At 43.6% G+C, this 17,826-nt stretch overlaps 1 protein-coding gene across 1 annotated transcript in view; it reads right to left on the minus strand.

Annotated features, from left to right (window-relative positions):
• Nucleotides 1-17,826, minus strand: part of FBXO25 (F-box protein 25) — an 813,655-nt gene that overhangs the window by 576,118 nt on the left and 219,711 nt on the right. The window contains exon 4 of the mRNA XM_044086761.1: nt 8,818-9,197. Coding sequence (XP_043942696.1) covers nt 8,818-9,197 — 380 coding nt within the window. The remainder of the gene's footprint in view (nt 1-8,817; nt 9,198-17,826) is intronic.

A 17,826-nucleotide genomic window follows, 5' to 3' on the forward strand; every position in this document is an offset into this window, starting at 1 on the left:
GGAAAATCAGCTTGACCTACATGAAAATTGGATACTGCAACTAACTGAACTCCAACTGTACAGTAAAGGTGGAGGCCCGAAATTCCAAAACCGCAGAAAAGGGTGCGGAAAAAGGTTCGAGGGGGGGGGGTCTCATTGTCCAGATAAAGAATAGTTTCCATTTGCTCCTGTCCGGCTTCCTAGAGAAGTCTTTCTGAGAAGATGCAAGTATGTAGAATACCTGGGATGAAAGTCTGGACTGTCCAGCCATTATAGGAAGTGGAGAATGCCATTACAGGAAGTGGAGAACCCTTGTGGTCAAACTGAGGGCTTGTATGTCTGAGTGAAATAGCCCAGAGGGGCAAGACAGGAGATCTGGAGAACAGGAGAGTATAACAAACTATGCCAAACAAATTGGAACTACATCTGATGAGGCCAGAATGGGGCAATGAGGATCACCTTACTCTTCTGTTAACGTGCTTTCTGTAAAAACTTTGATGAGAGGTGTAAGAGGATAAGTACAAAGGAGACCTGGGGAGCCAACCATGGATCACAACATCTTTCAATAACTCTCCCTCTGGGGTGAGGAGTGCAAAATACCTACTGCATCTGAGGAGTGCAAAATACCTACTGCATCTGAAACTGTCAGCAGAGGTTAAAAGGTCACAGCACAGCTGGCCCCACTGATGAAAAATCTCTTCCACCACTGAAGGATTTAAAGACCACTTGAGGCAACAGAATAGACCTGCTCAGACGGACTACCCTGGAATGTGCATTGCCAAAACAAAGTGACTGGAGATCACCCACTGCCATATTCATCACTTCTCGACACAAGGGGCAAGAGCAGATCCCCCCCCCCCCGTATGTAGATATACCACACCACTGACATGTCTGTTTAAATGAAAATTCTCCCTCGAGAAAGAATATCCAGAAAGGCCTACAACTCTAGGAGAACTGCCCTCATTTATTTTTTATTTTTATTAAAAAAAAAAAAGTTATGTTCTTACCATAATGTTCCATCTGTGTTGTCGATCTTCATTCATTCTTGACTGATGGGTTCAGTTCCAACCTCTTGGAACCGACCCGGCCATTATACATAGCTCGTGCCAGCCATAAACTCTCAAGCTAAGGCTCTACCAACCATGCCTCTTCTCCCCATTAACTCAGATTGAGTTGGCCTAGTATGTAAGAAAATACAGAAGCCCTGCCTAAGGAATAACCCTATGACATCCCAGGACTAGGTCCAGACCTCCAGGAGTCTTTTGGAGGGGGCAGGTGGGTGGGAAGTCAAGAATGAATGAATATGAACACAGATGGAACATTTTTGTAAGAACACAACTTCTTTATCTGATGTCAATCTTCATTCATTCTTGACTAATGGGAGAGAGAGTCCCTAGCTACTTTAGATCTTGGGAGGCCCTAAGGAAGGACATACCTGAGCATCAGAGAATCAAAGGATGCTCTTCCCCTGGAGACCATATCTAATCTATAATGAGTGATAAAAGTATACGGAGTAGCCCAAGTTGCAGCTGCACATACGTCTTCCATAAAAGCTCTGGAATGGAAGACAGCTGAAGCGGAAACATCTTGTAAAAGAGCTCTAACGGTAGTTGACAACTTACGTTTACTTTGTTCATATATAAAAGGTAATACAGTCTCTTAGCCATTATGACAAAGTGACCATTAATATAAGGCTTGCCCAGTTTTGGTTCTGAAAATGATAAAAATAAATAGTTGGTCTGATTTTCTAAAAGATTTCATTCTATCCAAGTAAAAATGTAACTGTCGGACATCTAACAAGTCTAGACAGTACTCTCCTTTGTTCATAAATTTTGGGAAGAAAACCGGCAAGTCTATGGACTGCTTGATATTAAACTTGGATATCACTTTGGGAAGGAAAGAAGGGATTGGTTCTTAAGGATACGGTTTCTTTGTGAAAAATGCATGTATGAGGTTTCACACAAAGCTTGTAACTCTGAAATTCTCTTAGCAGACGTGACAGCTGCTGGGAAGAGTCTTCCAAAATAAGAACTTGAGGTCACAAGTGGCTGCTGGCTCAAAGGGCTGTCGAACTAGACATTGTAAGATAAAGGTCAAATCTCATGGCACTTCAGGGTCCTTGAAAGGGGGTTTTAAATGTAGGGTGCCTTTAAGAAAAATTTTGCACAGACGATGAGACATCAAGGAATGGTCAAACAGTTTTGAAAATTTAAAATGGCAGCCAAATGAACCTCAACTGCAGACACAGAAGCTCTTTTCAAACAAGGTAGCCAAGTATTCTAGTACCCTGTTAACAGATGCCGAGAAAGGGTCTATATGATCTGTAGTCGCCCAAACTGAAAATCTTTTCCATTTGCTTAGATAAAGCTTTCCGGTGGATGGTTTATGGGAAGCCAAAACTATCATTTGAACTGGAGACTACAAGTTATTCAGCCTGGCCATCACTGGAACTGGAGAAACCAAGCAGTCAGCTTGAGATTTTCAATATTAGGATGCACCAGGCTGATGAGACAGTAGGCCCGGAGTTGGGTCCAGAGCCCATGGGCAGTGAAACAGATGAGGCCAAAGAATAGGGAACCAGACTTGACGGGGCCAGTAAGGAGCAATGAGAATCAGTTGGCTTCTCAACCATTGGGTTTTCCTCAAGAAACTGGGGGATCAGTGGAATTGGGGGAAAGTCATACACAAGTCCCAGGGGCCAATCAAGAAGTGCTCCGTCAGGGACCCCCCCCCAGGGGGGATTAGGGCAAAGCAGCTACTGCATTAGTGGCTTATGGGAGAAGCGAACAGGTCACAGCAAGGCAGACGCCATTGAGGAATGATTTTAGTTGCTACTTTGGGATTGAGAGACCACTTGAGGCAAGAGGATACATCTGATCAGTTTATCTGCAATCACACTGGAGTTCCCTGGGATATGCACTGCTATCAGAAAGTGGTTGGAAGCGATTGCCTATTGCCAAATCCTTAGAGCTTCCTGACAGAGGGTAGGACTTGGTTCCCTCCCTGTTTGTTAACATACCAGACTACGGACAGGTTGCCTGACTAGATTGCAATTGTCCCCGAAGGAAGGGCAGCCTGGAATACTCCCAACGCTAAAAGCACTGCCCTCAATTCTAGGACGTTGATGTGCAAATTGGCCTCGTGTGAGGACCAAGTGCCTTGAACCGTCTTTCCCAGAAAATGACCCCCCCCCCCCAATCTGGGAAGCATCCATGGTCACTGCAGCCTTGGGTTGAGAGGGGGAAAGGAATGATCCCCATAGATGCTCTTCTGGCATCATCCACCAAGATAGATCCTTCTTGCAGCAATTTGTTATCAAGACTGGATGGGACATGGGGTGCATTAGAACTGAACACTGATGCCAAGAGGCACTGAAGCAGCATCATGTGATACCTCGCTTGGGGAACTAATGTTACTGTCTCTGCCATGGATCCCAGAGCTTGTAGTACCAGACAAGCAGGAACTCTGTTTTGGGAAAGGATCACCTGGTGTTGCGTCTTGAGTTTCAACAGTCTGTGGACATGAAGGGAGCCTATGCAAGATACTGTAATTTAACCTTGCTCCAATGAACTCCAGATCCTGTGTGGAAATTAACTGAGACTTTTCTTTGTTGACTGAAATGCCTAGTATGTTAGCAAGATGTACAGCAAATTCTATGGCGTAAAGCAGTAGATACTTGGAGGTGGTGGTGCGGAGCCAGTCGTCTAGATAAGGAAATATGCGGAGCCCCTGTAGTCTTAAATGAGCTGCTACAACTGCCATGCATTTGGGGAACACTCTTGGGGCTGTGGTGACACCAAAGGGCAGTGCTCGAAATTGGTAATTACTTGCTCCTAGCCGGAAGCGGAGATACCTTCTGGAGCATTTGTCCATTTTTATGTGGTAATACCCATCCTGAAGATCTACACAGCACATCCAATCATCCTTCTCTAGAAAGGGAAGGACTGACTGAACCATGACCATCTGGAATTTTGACTGTTGTACAAATTTGTTCAACAGGCTGAGATCCAAGACTGGCCTCCAGTCCCCTGTTTTTTTTGGCACTAAAAAGAATCTGAAGTAGAACCCGGATCCTATTTGGTCTGGTGGAACTACTTGGATGACTCTTTTGAAGCAGCTTTTGAATCTCTAGTGCTGCTAGATCCCTCTGACTGGGTGGAACATCTGGGATTCACTTTTGGGAATTTGGGCAAAGACTGAAGGGAATATGGTAACCTCTGGTAATTATTCTCCACACCCAGGTATCCGAGGTCATTGAAAGCCAGGCTGAAATTACAGTTGTGTACACTTACCATAAATGTAGATGTTAGAGTGTATTCACTGTTGCAACACTGTTGTAGTCATTACACATGGGTTATCTGCTTGAAGTAGCCCTTCGTCTGCCTGATTAACAAAGTCTAGGGTCCTGCGTCGGTTGCGGTCCCTTCTTCCATGAAGTCAGGTAGTCAGGGGTATAAAACATGCAGCCGACGCCATTACATCAGTTTTTCTTGCCCCAGATGTCAGGTGCCCCCTAATGGGAAGCCATTAAATCTATAAGACAAGGATATAACGCCAACAAAAAAGCAAATGCACCAAAAAGCTTTTTAAGCATAGTGAGTGAGAGTAGAGGTATAGCCAAAAGAAGAAAGGGGGCTGGAGGGAGGGTAACCAGGACTGCAACAATGAATACACTTGAACATCTACATTTATGGTAAGTGTACACAACTGTACTATGTTCTTCGTGTTTCACTGTTAGTCATTACATTTGGGTAGATTCCCAAAGCTAAGGATGGGAGGAGGAATTAATAGAATTATGACCAGCTCTTAGGCCCTGCAATGCTGCAGTGGCAAAGCCAGCTCTGGATTTAGAGAAAATTGGCAAATTATAATGCTTGGTGAAAGTATGTACAGAACTACAGGTAGCAGCTTCTAGGATGCCCCTTGTAGGGATGCCCCTGAGAAAGGCTGTAGAGGTAGATGCAGCCCTGGTTGAATGGGGTCTGATGCCCTGTGAGACAGGATTTCCATGGTGCTTATAGCAGAAATGAATGCAGTGGCCTATCCATTTTGAAATGGTTTGCTTTGAAATAGCTTTCCCCTCTGTCCCTGCAGCAAATGCCACCAGCAGTTGTTCAGATTTCCTTTGAGGTTTAGTCCTGTCCAAGTAGAATCTAAGCTGCCTGTGCACATTAAGGAGTGCAGTATCCATTCCCCTTTGTTCTGTGGGTTAGGAAAAAAGGGAGGCAAATGAATGGACTGATTAAGAGCCACACTGGATACCACCTTGGGCATGGAGGGATTGGTTCTGAGGGACACCATGTCCGCATGAAAGATGATGAAATTCTCCAATGCCATAAGGGCCTGCAATTCAGATACCCTTTTTGCAGAAATGATTGCTAAAAGGAAAGCGGTTTTCCTGGAAAGGAATTTTATCTGCAGTAGCAGCTGGCTCGGAAGGAGGAAGAATGAGTTTCTCCAATACCAAGTTAAGGTCCCAAGCTGGAGTTGGAGCTCTCCTGGGTGGCCTTAAATTTTTTGGCCCCTCTGAGGAACTGCTTGAGCAGTGGGTGAGAGAAAAGGGGAGGAGCTGTGCTATAATTAGCTGAAATGGCCGAGGCATGAATTTTGGAGGAAAAGGACAAGCCCTTATGAAGCATCTCAGTCAAATATTGTAGAAACAGAGGTAAATTGGGCACTGCTGCACTCATCCCTTGAGATTGGTTCCAGGTACAAAATCTTTTCCATTTTGCAGCATAAGATTTTCTAGTACTAGGCCTCCTAGCCTCTAAAATGATATCCATCACACTGATTTACTGAGGGGTAGTAAAGGAGAAATTAGGTAATTAGCCAGGCTGCTAGGTTAAGGGTTTTCAGCTGAGGGTGCAGAATCTGGTTCGCCTGCTGAGACAACAGGGAAGGGAGTCTGAGGCAGGTGCCATGGGGCCAAGCATGAGACACTGTGCAGGAGGGGGTACCAGTGTTGTTGTGGCCAGTCTGTTGCAATTAAAATTGTCCTTAGCTTGTCCCGTTTGATCTTTAGCAGTACCTTGGCGAGCAGAGGCAGAGGAGGGAAAAGCATAAACTTTACATGCTAGTTTGTGGGGAATCCTTGTGCAAAATTTGTCCAATTGATGGTTCTGGGGGGAGGCAAACAGGTCTATATATCTGGGCTCCCCCATTTGCTTGTCAACATGTTGAAAATCCTTAGTTCCAGTTTCCACTCGTGTGGGTCCCAGAGGTTTCTGCTTAGTCCATCTGCCAGTGTATTTAGATTTCCTGGCAGGAATTGAGCTTGTAGATTCACTTGGTAGCTCAAGGCTGTGTTCCATAATGTCATGGCTAGTCTGCAGAGGGGGTAAGTGTGTGTATCCCCTGCTTGTTTATGTAACAGGCAAACAAGTCTATATATCTGGGCTCCCCCATTTGCTTGTCAACATGTTGCAGATAACTGGATTTTTGTGGCCACCTAATAACCAAAATTACCAAAAACGGACAAAGCAGCTACAGCACGGACTGTTTAATGTTAGCGCTTTCGGTTAAGGATATTCCTCCACCTTCTTCAGACGTATACAATACAAAACACACAGCACCACTTTTTATACATAAGCAACTAATTAAAAGCAATTGAAATATTAATTAGATTAAATGCTTCATTACTACAACGCAATAATTTAAAGGACTAATACCTTTAACCACATACATAATTATTTTAAAAATATAATAGTACCATTAACTAAACCATGTTCTCTACGTAAATTTCTTATGAATAGAAAACTGTAATGGTGAAATGTTTATGTTATTAAAAAATTGATATTAAAGTTAATGAAAACAGGACAATAAAATCAAATACAACTACTGTCAACCCTCCAGCATACATACAAATATGTTATGTGAACGTTCTGTGCAATTGAGTAGTACTACATCCTGTATAAGGAAACCCAATGACTTTATAAATGTATCTACACATTCTCTATAAAAATAAACCAATAATGAAAAATAATAACAACAGCAATAATAACTGTTTTTTGTTAATAACATTATCACTATTTAAAAGAAACCAAATGTTTGTTACATGAGTCTAACTCTTAATTAATGCATAAACCATGGAGATGTTGTCACAAAGAAAAGGCATAACAACAACCTCATCTCTTCAGTGCTTTTAATTTGAGGATACATTTAATAGATGCATACTCATTCAACCCTGGGGGTAAATGGGCAAGTGTTCCAATTTGCCATAAGACCTCCTGTTCTTCAAGCCACAGTTGCCATGGCCCCCCCCGAGGTGTGTTTTACCTGCTGTAAAACAGAAAATAGAAAAGAGTGCTCAGGATATTCACAAATATGCTTGGCGCATTGGTCGTGTCCCTTCTCCCTATAAAATAAAGGTATTGATAAACTCTTTTCTTTAATGACCTCTCTGTTTCACCAATGTAAAACGAGGGACATCTCCTGCACAAAGCAACATACACTACACCTTTAGTCATTGATGGAATAATTTTTACCATTGATGTTCACCTTATTACCTGGTAAAATATATTTACACTGTGGGCATATCCCACATTTGGACATGCCCATACTGATCATTCTGGTTTTTAACATCCGTCTTTCCGACGAGATTCTTTAAATTGACCCCTCTCCTGTGTGTAAAAGTTGGATGAGGTCCTATCACTTTGGCCAAAGACTGGTCCTCCAAAATAATGTTCCAATTTTTGGAGAGGATGCCCCTAATTAGGTTGAAACCAATGCAATAAGTAAAGAGGAAATTAATGGATGGTAGTTCCCCTGTTTTGATCTTTTGTGCTGCATGCATTGTCCCCCCTCCCAATAAGGGCCTGAAATGGCCTACTTCTCTTTTAACCTGAACTTCGTCCATTACCTCTTTAGAGAATTCGGATAGCCTCTCATAGAAAACTTTAAACTTAGGTTTTCACATTCACTAATAAAATCCTGTTTTTCAGACACCATTCTTGCCACTCTGACAAATTGCCCTTTCACCACACTTCTCTTTTGGTGAAAAGGATGACTACTAGAGAAGTGGAGATAGGAATTCGAATGAGTTGAATTTGCTGTTAGATGTCAAACTGAGTAAGGACATTCCTAAAACAAATCTCCTCTACCCCAATAGAATAGGTAAATTGTAGGAAATCTGTCATTTTTGAAATGCTGTTAAATTCAGGAATCAAATCTAATGAACCTTTCCATAAAAAAACACGTCATCTTGGTACCTGATGTACCAAGTGACATTTTGTTGGTACATGTAATTTTGGAATAAGCACTGGTGTTCCCAGTGTGCAAGTACACTGTTTGCGAAACTACATCCACAGGGAGACCCCCATGGCAATACCCATCTTTTGGAGAAAGAACTGATCTTGGAACACCAAAACGTTATTTGATAGTACTAAATCTAAAGTGTTTCCACTAGGTACATTTGATCATTAGATGCCTCTTTACGCAACATGAAATTTCTCGTCCACTCTATACCCAACTGATGAGGGATAACTGTGTACAAGTCCTTAATGTCTACCACAAGGAAAATGAGATCTTAATCAAATTCAATTTTATCAATATGTTGCAAAAAGCCCCAGGAATCTTTACAAATTTGTGGCTCATTTTTTAATAGAGGTTTGAGAATGCCATCAACTAGTTTGGCACAAGCATACGTGATAGAACCCCTTCCATCTACAACTGGTCTGAAGGGGGGGGATTAACCAAATCTTTATGAATTTTCGGTGTGCCAAACAAAGTGGGAATTCTGGGGGCTGGCATGGTTAAATAATGTAGGGTGTCACAATCTATACTCCCTTCAAGAAACAGATCTTCCAGTACTCCCCTAATCTTCTTATAAGCTAAATGTACCTCATTAAGGCTAGACTTCAAATATGTGTCAGATTGTAAGTGTTCAAGCATCTTTCTATCATACAGGTATTCATCCACGAAAATAAGGCCCCCTCCCTTATCTGGCATCATAACTCTTATGTTGCATTCATTAAGGAGGGATATGAAAGCCAACTCATTCTTAGAAATGTTAGCTTTCATTGTTTTAGGAGGAACATGGGAGTTCAACATTGACCTTAAATCAATTTCACACAACTTGTAAAAAGTACTTAAAACACCATATAGTGGAGGGTTGAAAATACTTGATATTTTATAGGTATTTAGAAGTGTGGGTGTGTTGCCCAAGCTAAAAGCCAGATTTAATTTACGCACATATAACTTCAAGTCTATGATAGTGTTAACTAGATTAAAAAAAAAAAAAAAAAAAAAAAAAATGTAATCAGGCACAAATGAAAGTCCTTTAGAAAAAAAGTCAATCAACGCTTGTTCCACTGTTAGCACTGTATAATTATAGATCTTGAAGTCACCTTGTTTACTGGTAAGAACATTAGGTCCCTTTATTTCAGGGGGAATCATCTCCTTCGTTGGTTCCCCCTCCTCCTCCTCTGTGTACGCCCCCTGTTGTTGAACGTAGTATTGTTGTTGTTCGACACAGGAATTGACCTGTCCCTGGCAAAACCCTGGTTTAGTCTTCATTGGAACTCTGGTCTATTTGATTTTGATTATTATAACGTCCATTACCACCATTTGTGTTGTTACCATAATTCTTAATACGCTCACTCCTCTTAACAGGCACCATGTCTGGATTAAAGGAATCCTCCTGAGCCGTCTGGGGGAAAATATTGTTAGTGGAAGCCTCATTAGCCCCCCAAAAACTAGTTTGCCCTGGAGGGGGAGGGGGTAAGCAGTTTTGTTACTGTATTCCTTAAGGTCTCTGTCAATTTTACGTTTCTTGTTTGCCAACAGTTTAGTGATAGATGCTTTGATGCTAGACAAAATCCTTAAATAAATCATATTTGTATCTGATGAAATCAGAATGTTGTTGTAAAAAGGACTCTAGTTGTGTAAGCTCTTCATGTAATTTATTTATTTCAGCATTGTAAAAAATTAATAAGTGATGCTAGAAATTCCATGCCTTGTTTATCAAATAAAGCCAGTAGTTCTTGATGGAAGACTGAATTATTAACCAAGCCAGCAGGGTAACGCCATTGGTGCAACCCCTTTGGAATTATTTTCTGACTAATGCATTCTTGGAGATAAGAAACCTCCAATTGCAGCTTTCTGCAACGAAACAATTTACTGTCAAAATCATTTAATCTATCAAGAAAGGAACTCACCGAGGTGTCTTGGTTGTTTAAGACATAGTTTGTATTCCTAGTAGAAACAAAAAAATCCTTCTTTGATAGAAAATTAGCCATGGTTGGTATTGTCGCTATTTCTCCCTCCCCATGGCGAAAGGAGTTAGCGTTGGATCCAGTAACCTCTCTGCCTGCATTGGGACTTCCTTCAGGCTGCCTTGCTGTTTCCTGTATTTCGTTGCTAGCATGCAACGGTTGTACATTTCCCCTGCATGTATTTTGTGGTGCGACAGCCGTAGGGCATCCAGCGGAACCCATCTGCTGTGTAGGAGGGTTCCTCTCGACTCAGTCCTGAATTTTTTGTGTAAGGTGATCAACTTTGGTCAACAGCATGTTGACCAAAACGGTTAAATCACCCGGAGAGGAGGAGTTGTCCTCTGCATCATGGTGAACACTTGAGTTGCGATGAACACTTGGTTCCCGTTATTCATCTTGAGAATAGAGTAGCTGTGATCCAGTCCTATGGTGCTCGTTACTCTGCCCTGCAACTCCGTTTTCACCAGACATCACAAACTAATGAACCACACAAAATCAACTAAATAACCAAAATTAGCAAAAACGGGCAAAGCAGCTACAGCACGACTGTTTAATGTTAGCGCTTTCGGTTAAGGATATTCCTCCACCTTCTTCAGACGTACACAATACAAAACACACAGCACCACTTTTTATACACAATAAGCAACTAATTAAAAGCAATTGAAATTAGATTAAATGCTTCATTACTACAACGCAATAATTTAAAGGACTAATCTTTAACCACATACATAATTATTTTAAAAGTATAATAGTACCATTAACTAAACCATGTTCTCTACGTAAATTTCTTATGAATAGAAAACTGTAATGGCGAAATGTTTGTTATTATTGTGGCCACTTGTTTGAAGTAGGTTGTCAAATGAATCCGTTTCTCTGGCGCGAGGAAAGCCATCTGGGAAGTTGTATTCAAGCTTGCCCCCAGGAATATAATTTGTTGACATGGTACCAGGTGTGATTTCTTTAAGGTTATGATATACCCCAGACAAGTCAGTACCCTTTGAATAAAGGTCAGATGATTCAAAAGTATGTCCTGGCTTTCTGCTTGAATTAGACAATCGTGCAGGTATAGGTATATTTAAATATTTCTTTGCCTGCAAAATGCAATGACTGGAGCTAGGCACTTTGTGAATACCCTGGGCGCAGTAGATAAACCAAAGGGCAGTGCAGAGAACTGATAGTGCATGTTGCCTGCTTTGAAGCGAAGGTATCTTCTGCAAGACTCCCTGATAGGGATGTGCAGGTTAAGTCTAGTGTTGCCAATTTTGCCTAGCATAGGAAGCAGCTGGTGAAGAGAGTCAACATCTTGAATTTTGGAATCACCAGAAATGTATTTAGAGTAAAAAAAAGTCCAGGATAGGACACCATGTATTGCCTTTTCTAGGTACCAGGAAAAATCTCTAATAGAAACCTTGTCCTTTTTCCTCTTCTGGTACAAACTGAATAGCCCCCATGCTTGAGAGAGTACTTTATTTTGGGCCTCTGCCCATGGATTTTGGGTAGATCTGGCCACCCGCTTGGTGTTGGTAAGGTGTGGAAGTGAAATCTGTACCCTTGGGACACTATTTAAAACCCATTTATCCTGGGTAATGTGTTCCCAGTTTTTGGCCTGCAGACCAATCTTTCCGCCTAAAGAAGCATTCAGTTGGGAAGTGCTTGGAAGTTTTAAAAGCAAGTCATCGAGACAGTTTTCCATAGGGGGGAGTCTTGCTACTCCCTGATTTGGGTGCGGAAACCCCCCACTGCTTAGTCTTGTGAGTCCTCTGGGACTGAAACTTTTAGTTATGTACTTACCATAACTTTGGATGTATGGGATCCATCTAGCCTACATTCATAACTGATAGGTTCGGAGCCAATCCGTCGGCTCCGACTCTGCCACTATATACTAGAACAAAGTCTCTCATTGGCTGGGCTACCCCTTATCCCAGAATGCACCACGCCTGCTTCCCCAGATCTTGTTTGTTCACTTTCATACATTCATACAGGTACAGAAACACATACCAATAACTGTAACCAACTAGAGCCCTTCCGGAAGAGGGCTTAGCAAGATCAATATTTCCTCCAAATCCAAAAGGTAGGGGGAAGGAGGGTGGGTATGTATGAATTTGGGCGAGATGGATCCCATACATCCAAAGTTATGGTAAGTACATAACTAAAAGATGTAATGGGATCCTATCTTGCCTACATTCATAACTGATGGGACAGCGTCCCTAGCACCTAAATCCCGGGTGGCTCACTGGAACACACTCCTGAGAACTGCGGAACCAAATGAAGCTCTGCCTCGGGAAGCCACATCAACCTTGTAATGAGAAATGAAGGTGTGCGGAGAAGACCAAGTAGCAGCCGCACAAATATCATCTACTGAAACTTTGGAGTGAAAAGCTACAGAGGTGGCCATAGCCCTGGTAGAATGAGCTTTGAGTGGGAAAGGCAACTCTCTGCCTGACTGGGAATAAATGAAAGAGATGCAATCCTTAATCCATTTGGCAATGGTGGTTTTGGCAACTGGTAGACCTAACCTATTCCCCGCAAAGGACACAAACAGTTGGTTAGATTTTCGTGTCTGAGCGGTCCTATCCAAGTAAAAACGCAGTTGCCTGTGAACATCCAACTGGTGGAAGGTATATTCTGCTCTAGTAGAAAAATTTGGAAAGAAAACTGGGTGCTCCAATGATTGCTGAATGCATAAAGGGGATGCTACCTTAGGCAAAAAGGATGGATTCAGTCTAAGGGAAACTCTGTCTTTGTGAAAAATCAAATAAGGAGGGGTAGAACAGAGAGCCTGAAGCTCTGAAGCCCGCTTAGCAGAAGTTATTGCCACTAGAAAGGCATTTTTCCACGACAGAAACTTTATATGACAAGTGGCTGCCGGCTCAAAGGGACGGGCAGTTAAAGAGGCCAGAACCAAATTTAAGTCCCAAGGGGGCACAGGATGAGCCATAGGAGGCCTGAGGAGCCAGGCTCCCTTAAGAAAGGACTTGCAAAGTCAGTTAGCCATTAATGAAGGCTCTATAGCAACATGAAAATTAGATATAGCCGCCAGTTGAACTTTAATTGTGGAGACTGAAGAGCCTGAATGAAACAATGAAGCTAGAAATTCCAAGACCTGCGGAGCACATCCAGACATCCTTCTCCAATAACGGGAGAATGGACAGAAGGGTGACCATCCGGAACTTGGACTTCTTTACAAAACGATTTAAAGAGCTTAGGTCCAAAATGGACCTTACGTCCCCTGTCTTTTTTGGCACCAAAAATAATCTTGAGTAAGTTCCTGATCCGATCTGATCGGCGGGGATGGGCTGGATGACCCCTTTGCTTAGTAGCTTTGAAGCTTCTACGGCTGCTAGATCCCGTTGACTGGGTGGCACGTCCGGGATTCTCCTTGTAGGAGGAGGGGGCTTGAAAAAGGGGATGAGGTAGCCTCCGGTTACAATGCAAAGAACCCATTGATCCTTGGTTATAAATTCTCAAGCCTGTGGGTGTTTCGCAAAACGACCCCCGACTGGCTCCGGAGAAGCACAGCCGGGCCACATACTAGGGATGTTGAGGGTAGGAGGAACCACGAAAGGAGTCGCGGTCTCGAGAGTTACGGGGGCCTCTGCCACCTCTAGGGCGGCGTCTTCCTGAATCCCCCCCCTGCCTCTGGAGGGGGGAAATCACTGAGTAGAGAAGAACTTTTGGGATTTCCTGAACCACATTTTCCCTCCTCTCTGGGCCTTGGGATAAGGTCTAGAGGGAGCGGAAAAACGGGCCCCAACGGCAGTCAAGGTCTTGCCCTCCTGCTCACACCGAGTAAGTGTGTCCTTCACCTTGGGTCCAAACAAAGAAGACCCATCAAAGGGGGCATCGGCGAAGGAAGACTTAAAGGCCTCCGCGAGTGGACACAAGCGTAACCAGGCTCGTCTCCTAAGAGCCACTCCTGTGCCCGCTGCTCTACTCGCCCCTTCGGCTGCATAGGAAATGAGCCTCATGGACGAGTGGACAATAGAAGATAGGGTAGTCAATCTGGGCGCCTACGGTCTGTGCTTACGCCTCAGGAAGATTACCCGCAAGAGACTCTCCTAACTCCTTGAGGAGGTCCCTTTGGAGCCTTGTAAAATGACAGAGATAGTTCAGCGACCGCAGGGTAAAGGTCGCTGAAGAAAGGGTACGCTTCCCGTACCTATCCATGCTCCTAGAATCCTTATTAGGAGGATGAATAGACGTTGAAGCCTCTGCCACGTCCTGCTTCGTGGCAGATGCCACCACCATAGCATCAACTGCAACACCCTTAGTGAGGAATTCCTTCTGGGGAGGGGCAGAAAGAAACTTATTAGGCCTGGCAGGCACCGGTTCCGCTGTATCAGGATGTTTCCACACCCTCCGAGATATTAGGTCTAATAACTCGAAGGGTGGTGACACCCAGGAGGAGGAGGGCTGGGCCCCGAAGGCCGTGAGGAAGACTGACTCCTCAGCGGTAGGGGCTTTGGATTGCCAATCGCCTCTCTGTCTCAGGATCTCAAGGATATCCGAGAAGGAGACGACATCCGAGGACGATTTAGGGGACCCCTCCGCATCATCAAGGTTAGTATCTGAAGTGACGGATTCATCTTGAGAATCAACGTGCTTCCTCTTACACAGTTTCTTCCTTGGGGGTTCTTCCGAAGCAGATTCAGAAGGACCCCCCGGAAGAAGGGAACCCTCTAAGGGGGTATCCTCAGGCCCCGGGGCCCCACTGTCGAGGGAAAGAATGTCTCCAGAGGCACCAGTACCCAAAACGTGGGACTGTGAGGAAGAAACCTGCTGAACCGGCAAGGTCATGGCCAGCGCACTCCTCATGGCCTCAAAAGCAGGACCTCCAGACTCTGCAGAGGGCACTTGCTGAGAGACCAAGGCGGTACCGGGAATACCTGCGGCCGATGCCCCGAGGGGAAGACTGGGCAAAAAAGAGGCTCCACAGTGTTGCCCTCTGCCCCGTAGAGGAAGACCCGGTACCAAACCCTGACACCGAGGACAGGGTAGGAATGAAGGTCGGAGCAGAGAAACTCCGAGGGGGTCCCTGCTCCGACTGGACGATTCCGCTGCGTTCTACCCGCACTGACTCCAACGGCTCCAAGGGGGTCGGAGGAGGAATCAAATGCACGGAATGTGGAATCTGCTCCGAAGCAGAGTGGGCTGGAGCAGAGATCATTTTAGTAAAAACTGGGGAGTGGAACAGCCTCTGAATAACCCTATCCAAATCCGAATCCGGCAACCTAGAGGATTTAGAGGAAATAGACTGGGGCCGAGAAGACTTCTGCCTCAGCTCCGATAAAGCAGGGGATCAGCTCCGAAAGGGTTCCAGCACTATCAGACCAGAGACCGGAACAGTTTGTAACAGTGTCGGCACCGAAGGCGGCTCCGGGGCCGAGGGGGAAGAGTCTGAGCTGCACACCCCCAACGGCTCCGAGACCAAAGGAGCCGAAGTAGGTGATTGGCCTCTTGATGCACTAACCTGCGGCTCCGACACCAATGGAGCCGAGGGAAGAAGCACCGAGGCAGACCCTTCAGCCATCGGCTCCAAAGCCATTGGAGCCGAGGAAGAAGAAGTCGATCCATGTTTCTTAGCTGTCGGGTCCGACGGACTGGTCGGAGCCGACTATCTATGCTTCTTGGGCATCGGGCCCAACGGACTGATAGGAGCCGACAATCAGTTCTTTTTAGAAGCAGGAGATGAAGCCAACGCTTCCTCAAATGAAGGCTTAATAAGACCGCTAAGTATCAGCTTGTTTTTTCTTTCCTGGAGAACCCTGGAAGAAAAATCGTGACACACACTGCAAGTATCCTGTAGATGTTTAGGCCCTAAACAGTACACGCAGACAGCATGGCTGTCTGTAATAGACATTTTATAATTACATTTTGCACACTTTGCACACTTTTTAAAACCTGATTTCTGCTCCTTAGACATTTTGAGCACAGTAGAAAAACAGGAGACAGCTAGCTAGAAAATACAGAGGTAAATTAATATATGGGCTAAAGCCCTCTAACTTAAACGGGCTTAGCCCGAAAACTAATTCAGTCACACAACAAGAAAAAAATATATAAACACACAATAAGGGAAAAGGCCCTCTAACTCAAACGGGCCTTGCCCAGTACACTAGAAGCGCGAGAAAAAATAAAATCTAACTTTTCACAAAAAACTGACCACAAACGCTCACAAAGCTGTTAAACAGCTGTTTGTTTAAAAGCCGACAGAAACCCTAGCCAAAAAGACCAAAAAGGTCAAGAAAATACACTTAGCTCCAGCCAAGTCGAGACCACGTCCAGCTTGAAAAGCGGCAAACGAGATCTGGGGAAGCAGGTGTGGTGCATTCTGGGATAAGGGGTAGCCCAGCCAATGAGAGACTTCGTTCTAGTATACAGTGGCCGAGTCGGAGCAGACTGATCGGCTCCGAACCCATCAGTTATGAATGTTGGCGAGATAGGATCCCATTACATCCTGGGGTTTCTGCTGTGTCTGGGTTTGGCTTGAGAAGACCTGGAAGGGGCTGGAAAGGACCAGTTCTTAGAGGGCCAGTACCTACTAAATCTAGGAGTAGGAACTTGTAAGAAATCTAACAGTTTGCATAGATTTATCTTTATCTTCCATCTTTTTAAGAACTTCCCCAGCCTTGTTGCCTAACAGACGGTCCTGATTTAAGGGAGCATCCAACAATTTAGCTTTAACATGATCAGGCAAAGATTGCTCCTTAACTCATTCACTCCGGAGCAGCTGAGAAAAAGCTACCTGCTTAATTCCACCATAGGAACAACAGTGCAGCCAGAGCTCATTTTTAGAAAATCCATTTGTAATGCTATACAGAAAACAAATGTTCATAACTCTAACTATAAGAGCTACACTAAAAATGTAAACGCAAAAGTTGTTCAGCAGACACTGACCTTTCCAACAGTGTAAATGTTGATAGTGCATATCAAAGTCATTATTAAATATTTGGCAAGGAATGCTGATGTGCAAATTTTTTACCTTTTTGGAAAAGCAAAGCACAATATCTTGGTCTATGTACCATGTAGACCCATACAATTTGAATTTAATTTGTTAGTATGAATGTCAGCTTTAAAATGATACCTTAACCATTACTGTGTGACACTCCTTTCATGAGATTTTCAGAAATATGATCAATATATTTCTCATAATTGATAAATAAACAAAGCATAATATCTCATCACCTGTAACAGACAGAACTGACATATCAGTGTAGAAGTTGTGCATCTGAATGTCAGCTTCAAAATGATGCATCATTTGTGCGATTACCATGCTCCCTCGCAAAGATATGGGCATAATAATGAGAAGTATTGTAAATGTGTAATTTTCATATTCGTACAAGACTAAACAAACTGTGATATTTGTACGTGTGTACAGTGCCTAGACACAGTTCTTTTACCATGTTGTAAGGAGTAACACTGTCTTCAAAATGAGGTATTACTTCATACAATGAGATGCTCCCATGAGATGCTCCCTTGCAAAGTTATTTACCAAAATATGAAAAAAGTCATAATTTCCATAACCGTAAGTCCCAAACAAACTTTGATATCTGCCTATGAGTACAACATACAGGCACCATTCTTTTACCATGTTAGAACTATAAATAATCTTTTCAAAATGAGGTATTACTTAGCACAT

Source organism: Protopterus annectens, chromosome 1.part1, assembly GCF_019279795.1.
Source record: "Protopterus annectens isolate FY-2018-M chromosome 1.part1, PAN1.0, whole genome shotgun sequence".
Taxonomy (NCBI): domain Eukaryota; kingdom Metazoa; phylum Chordata; order Ceratodontiformes; family Protopteridae; genus Protopterus; species Protopterus annectens.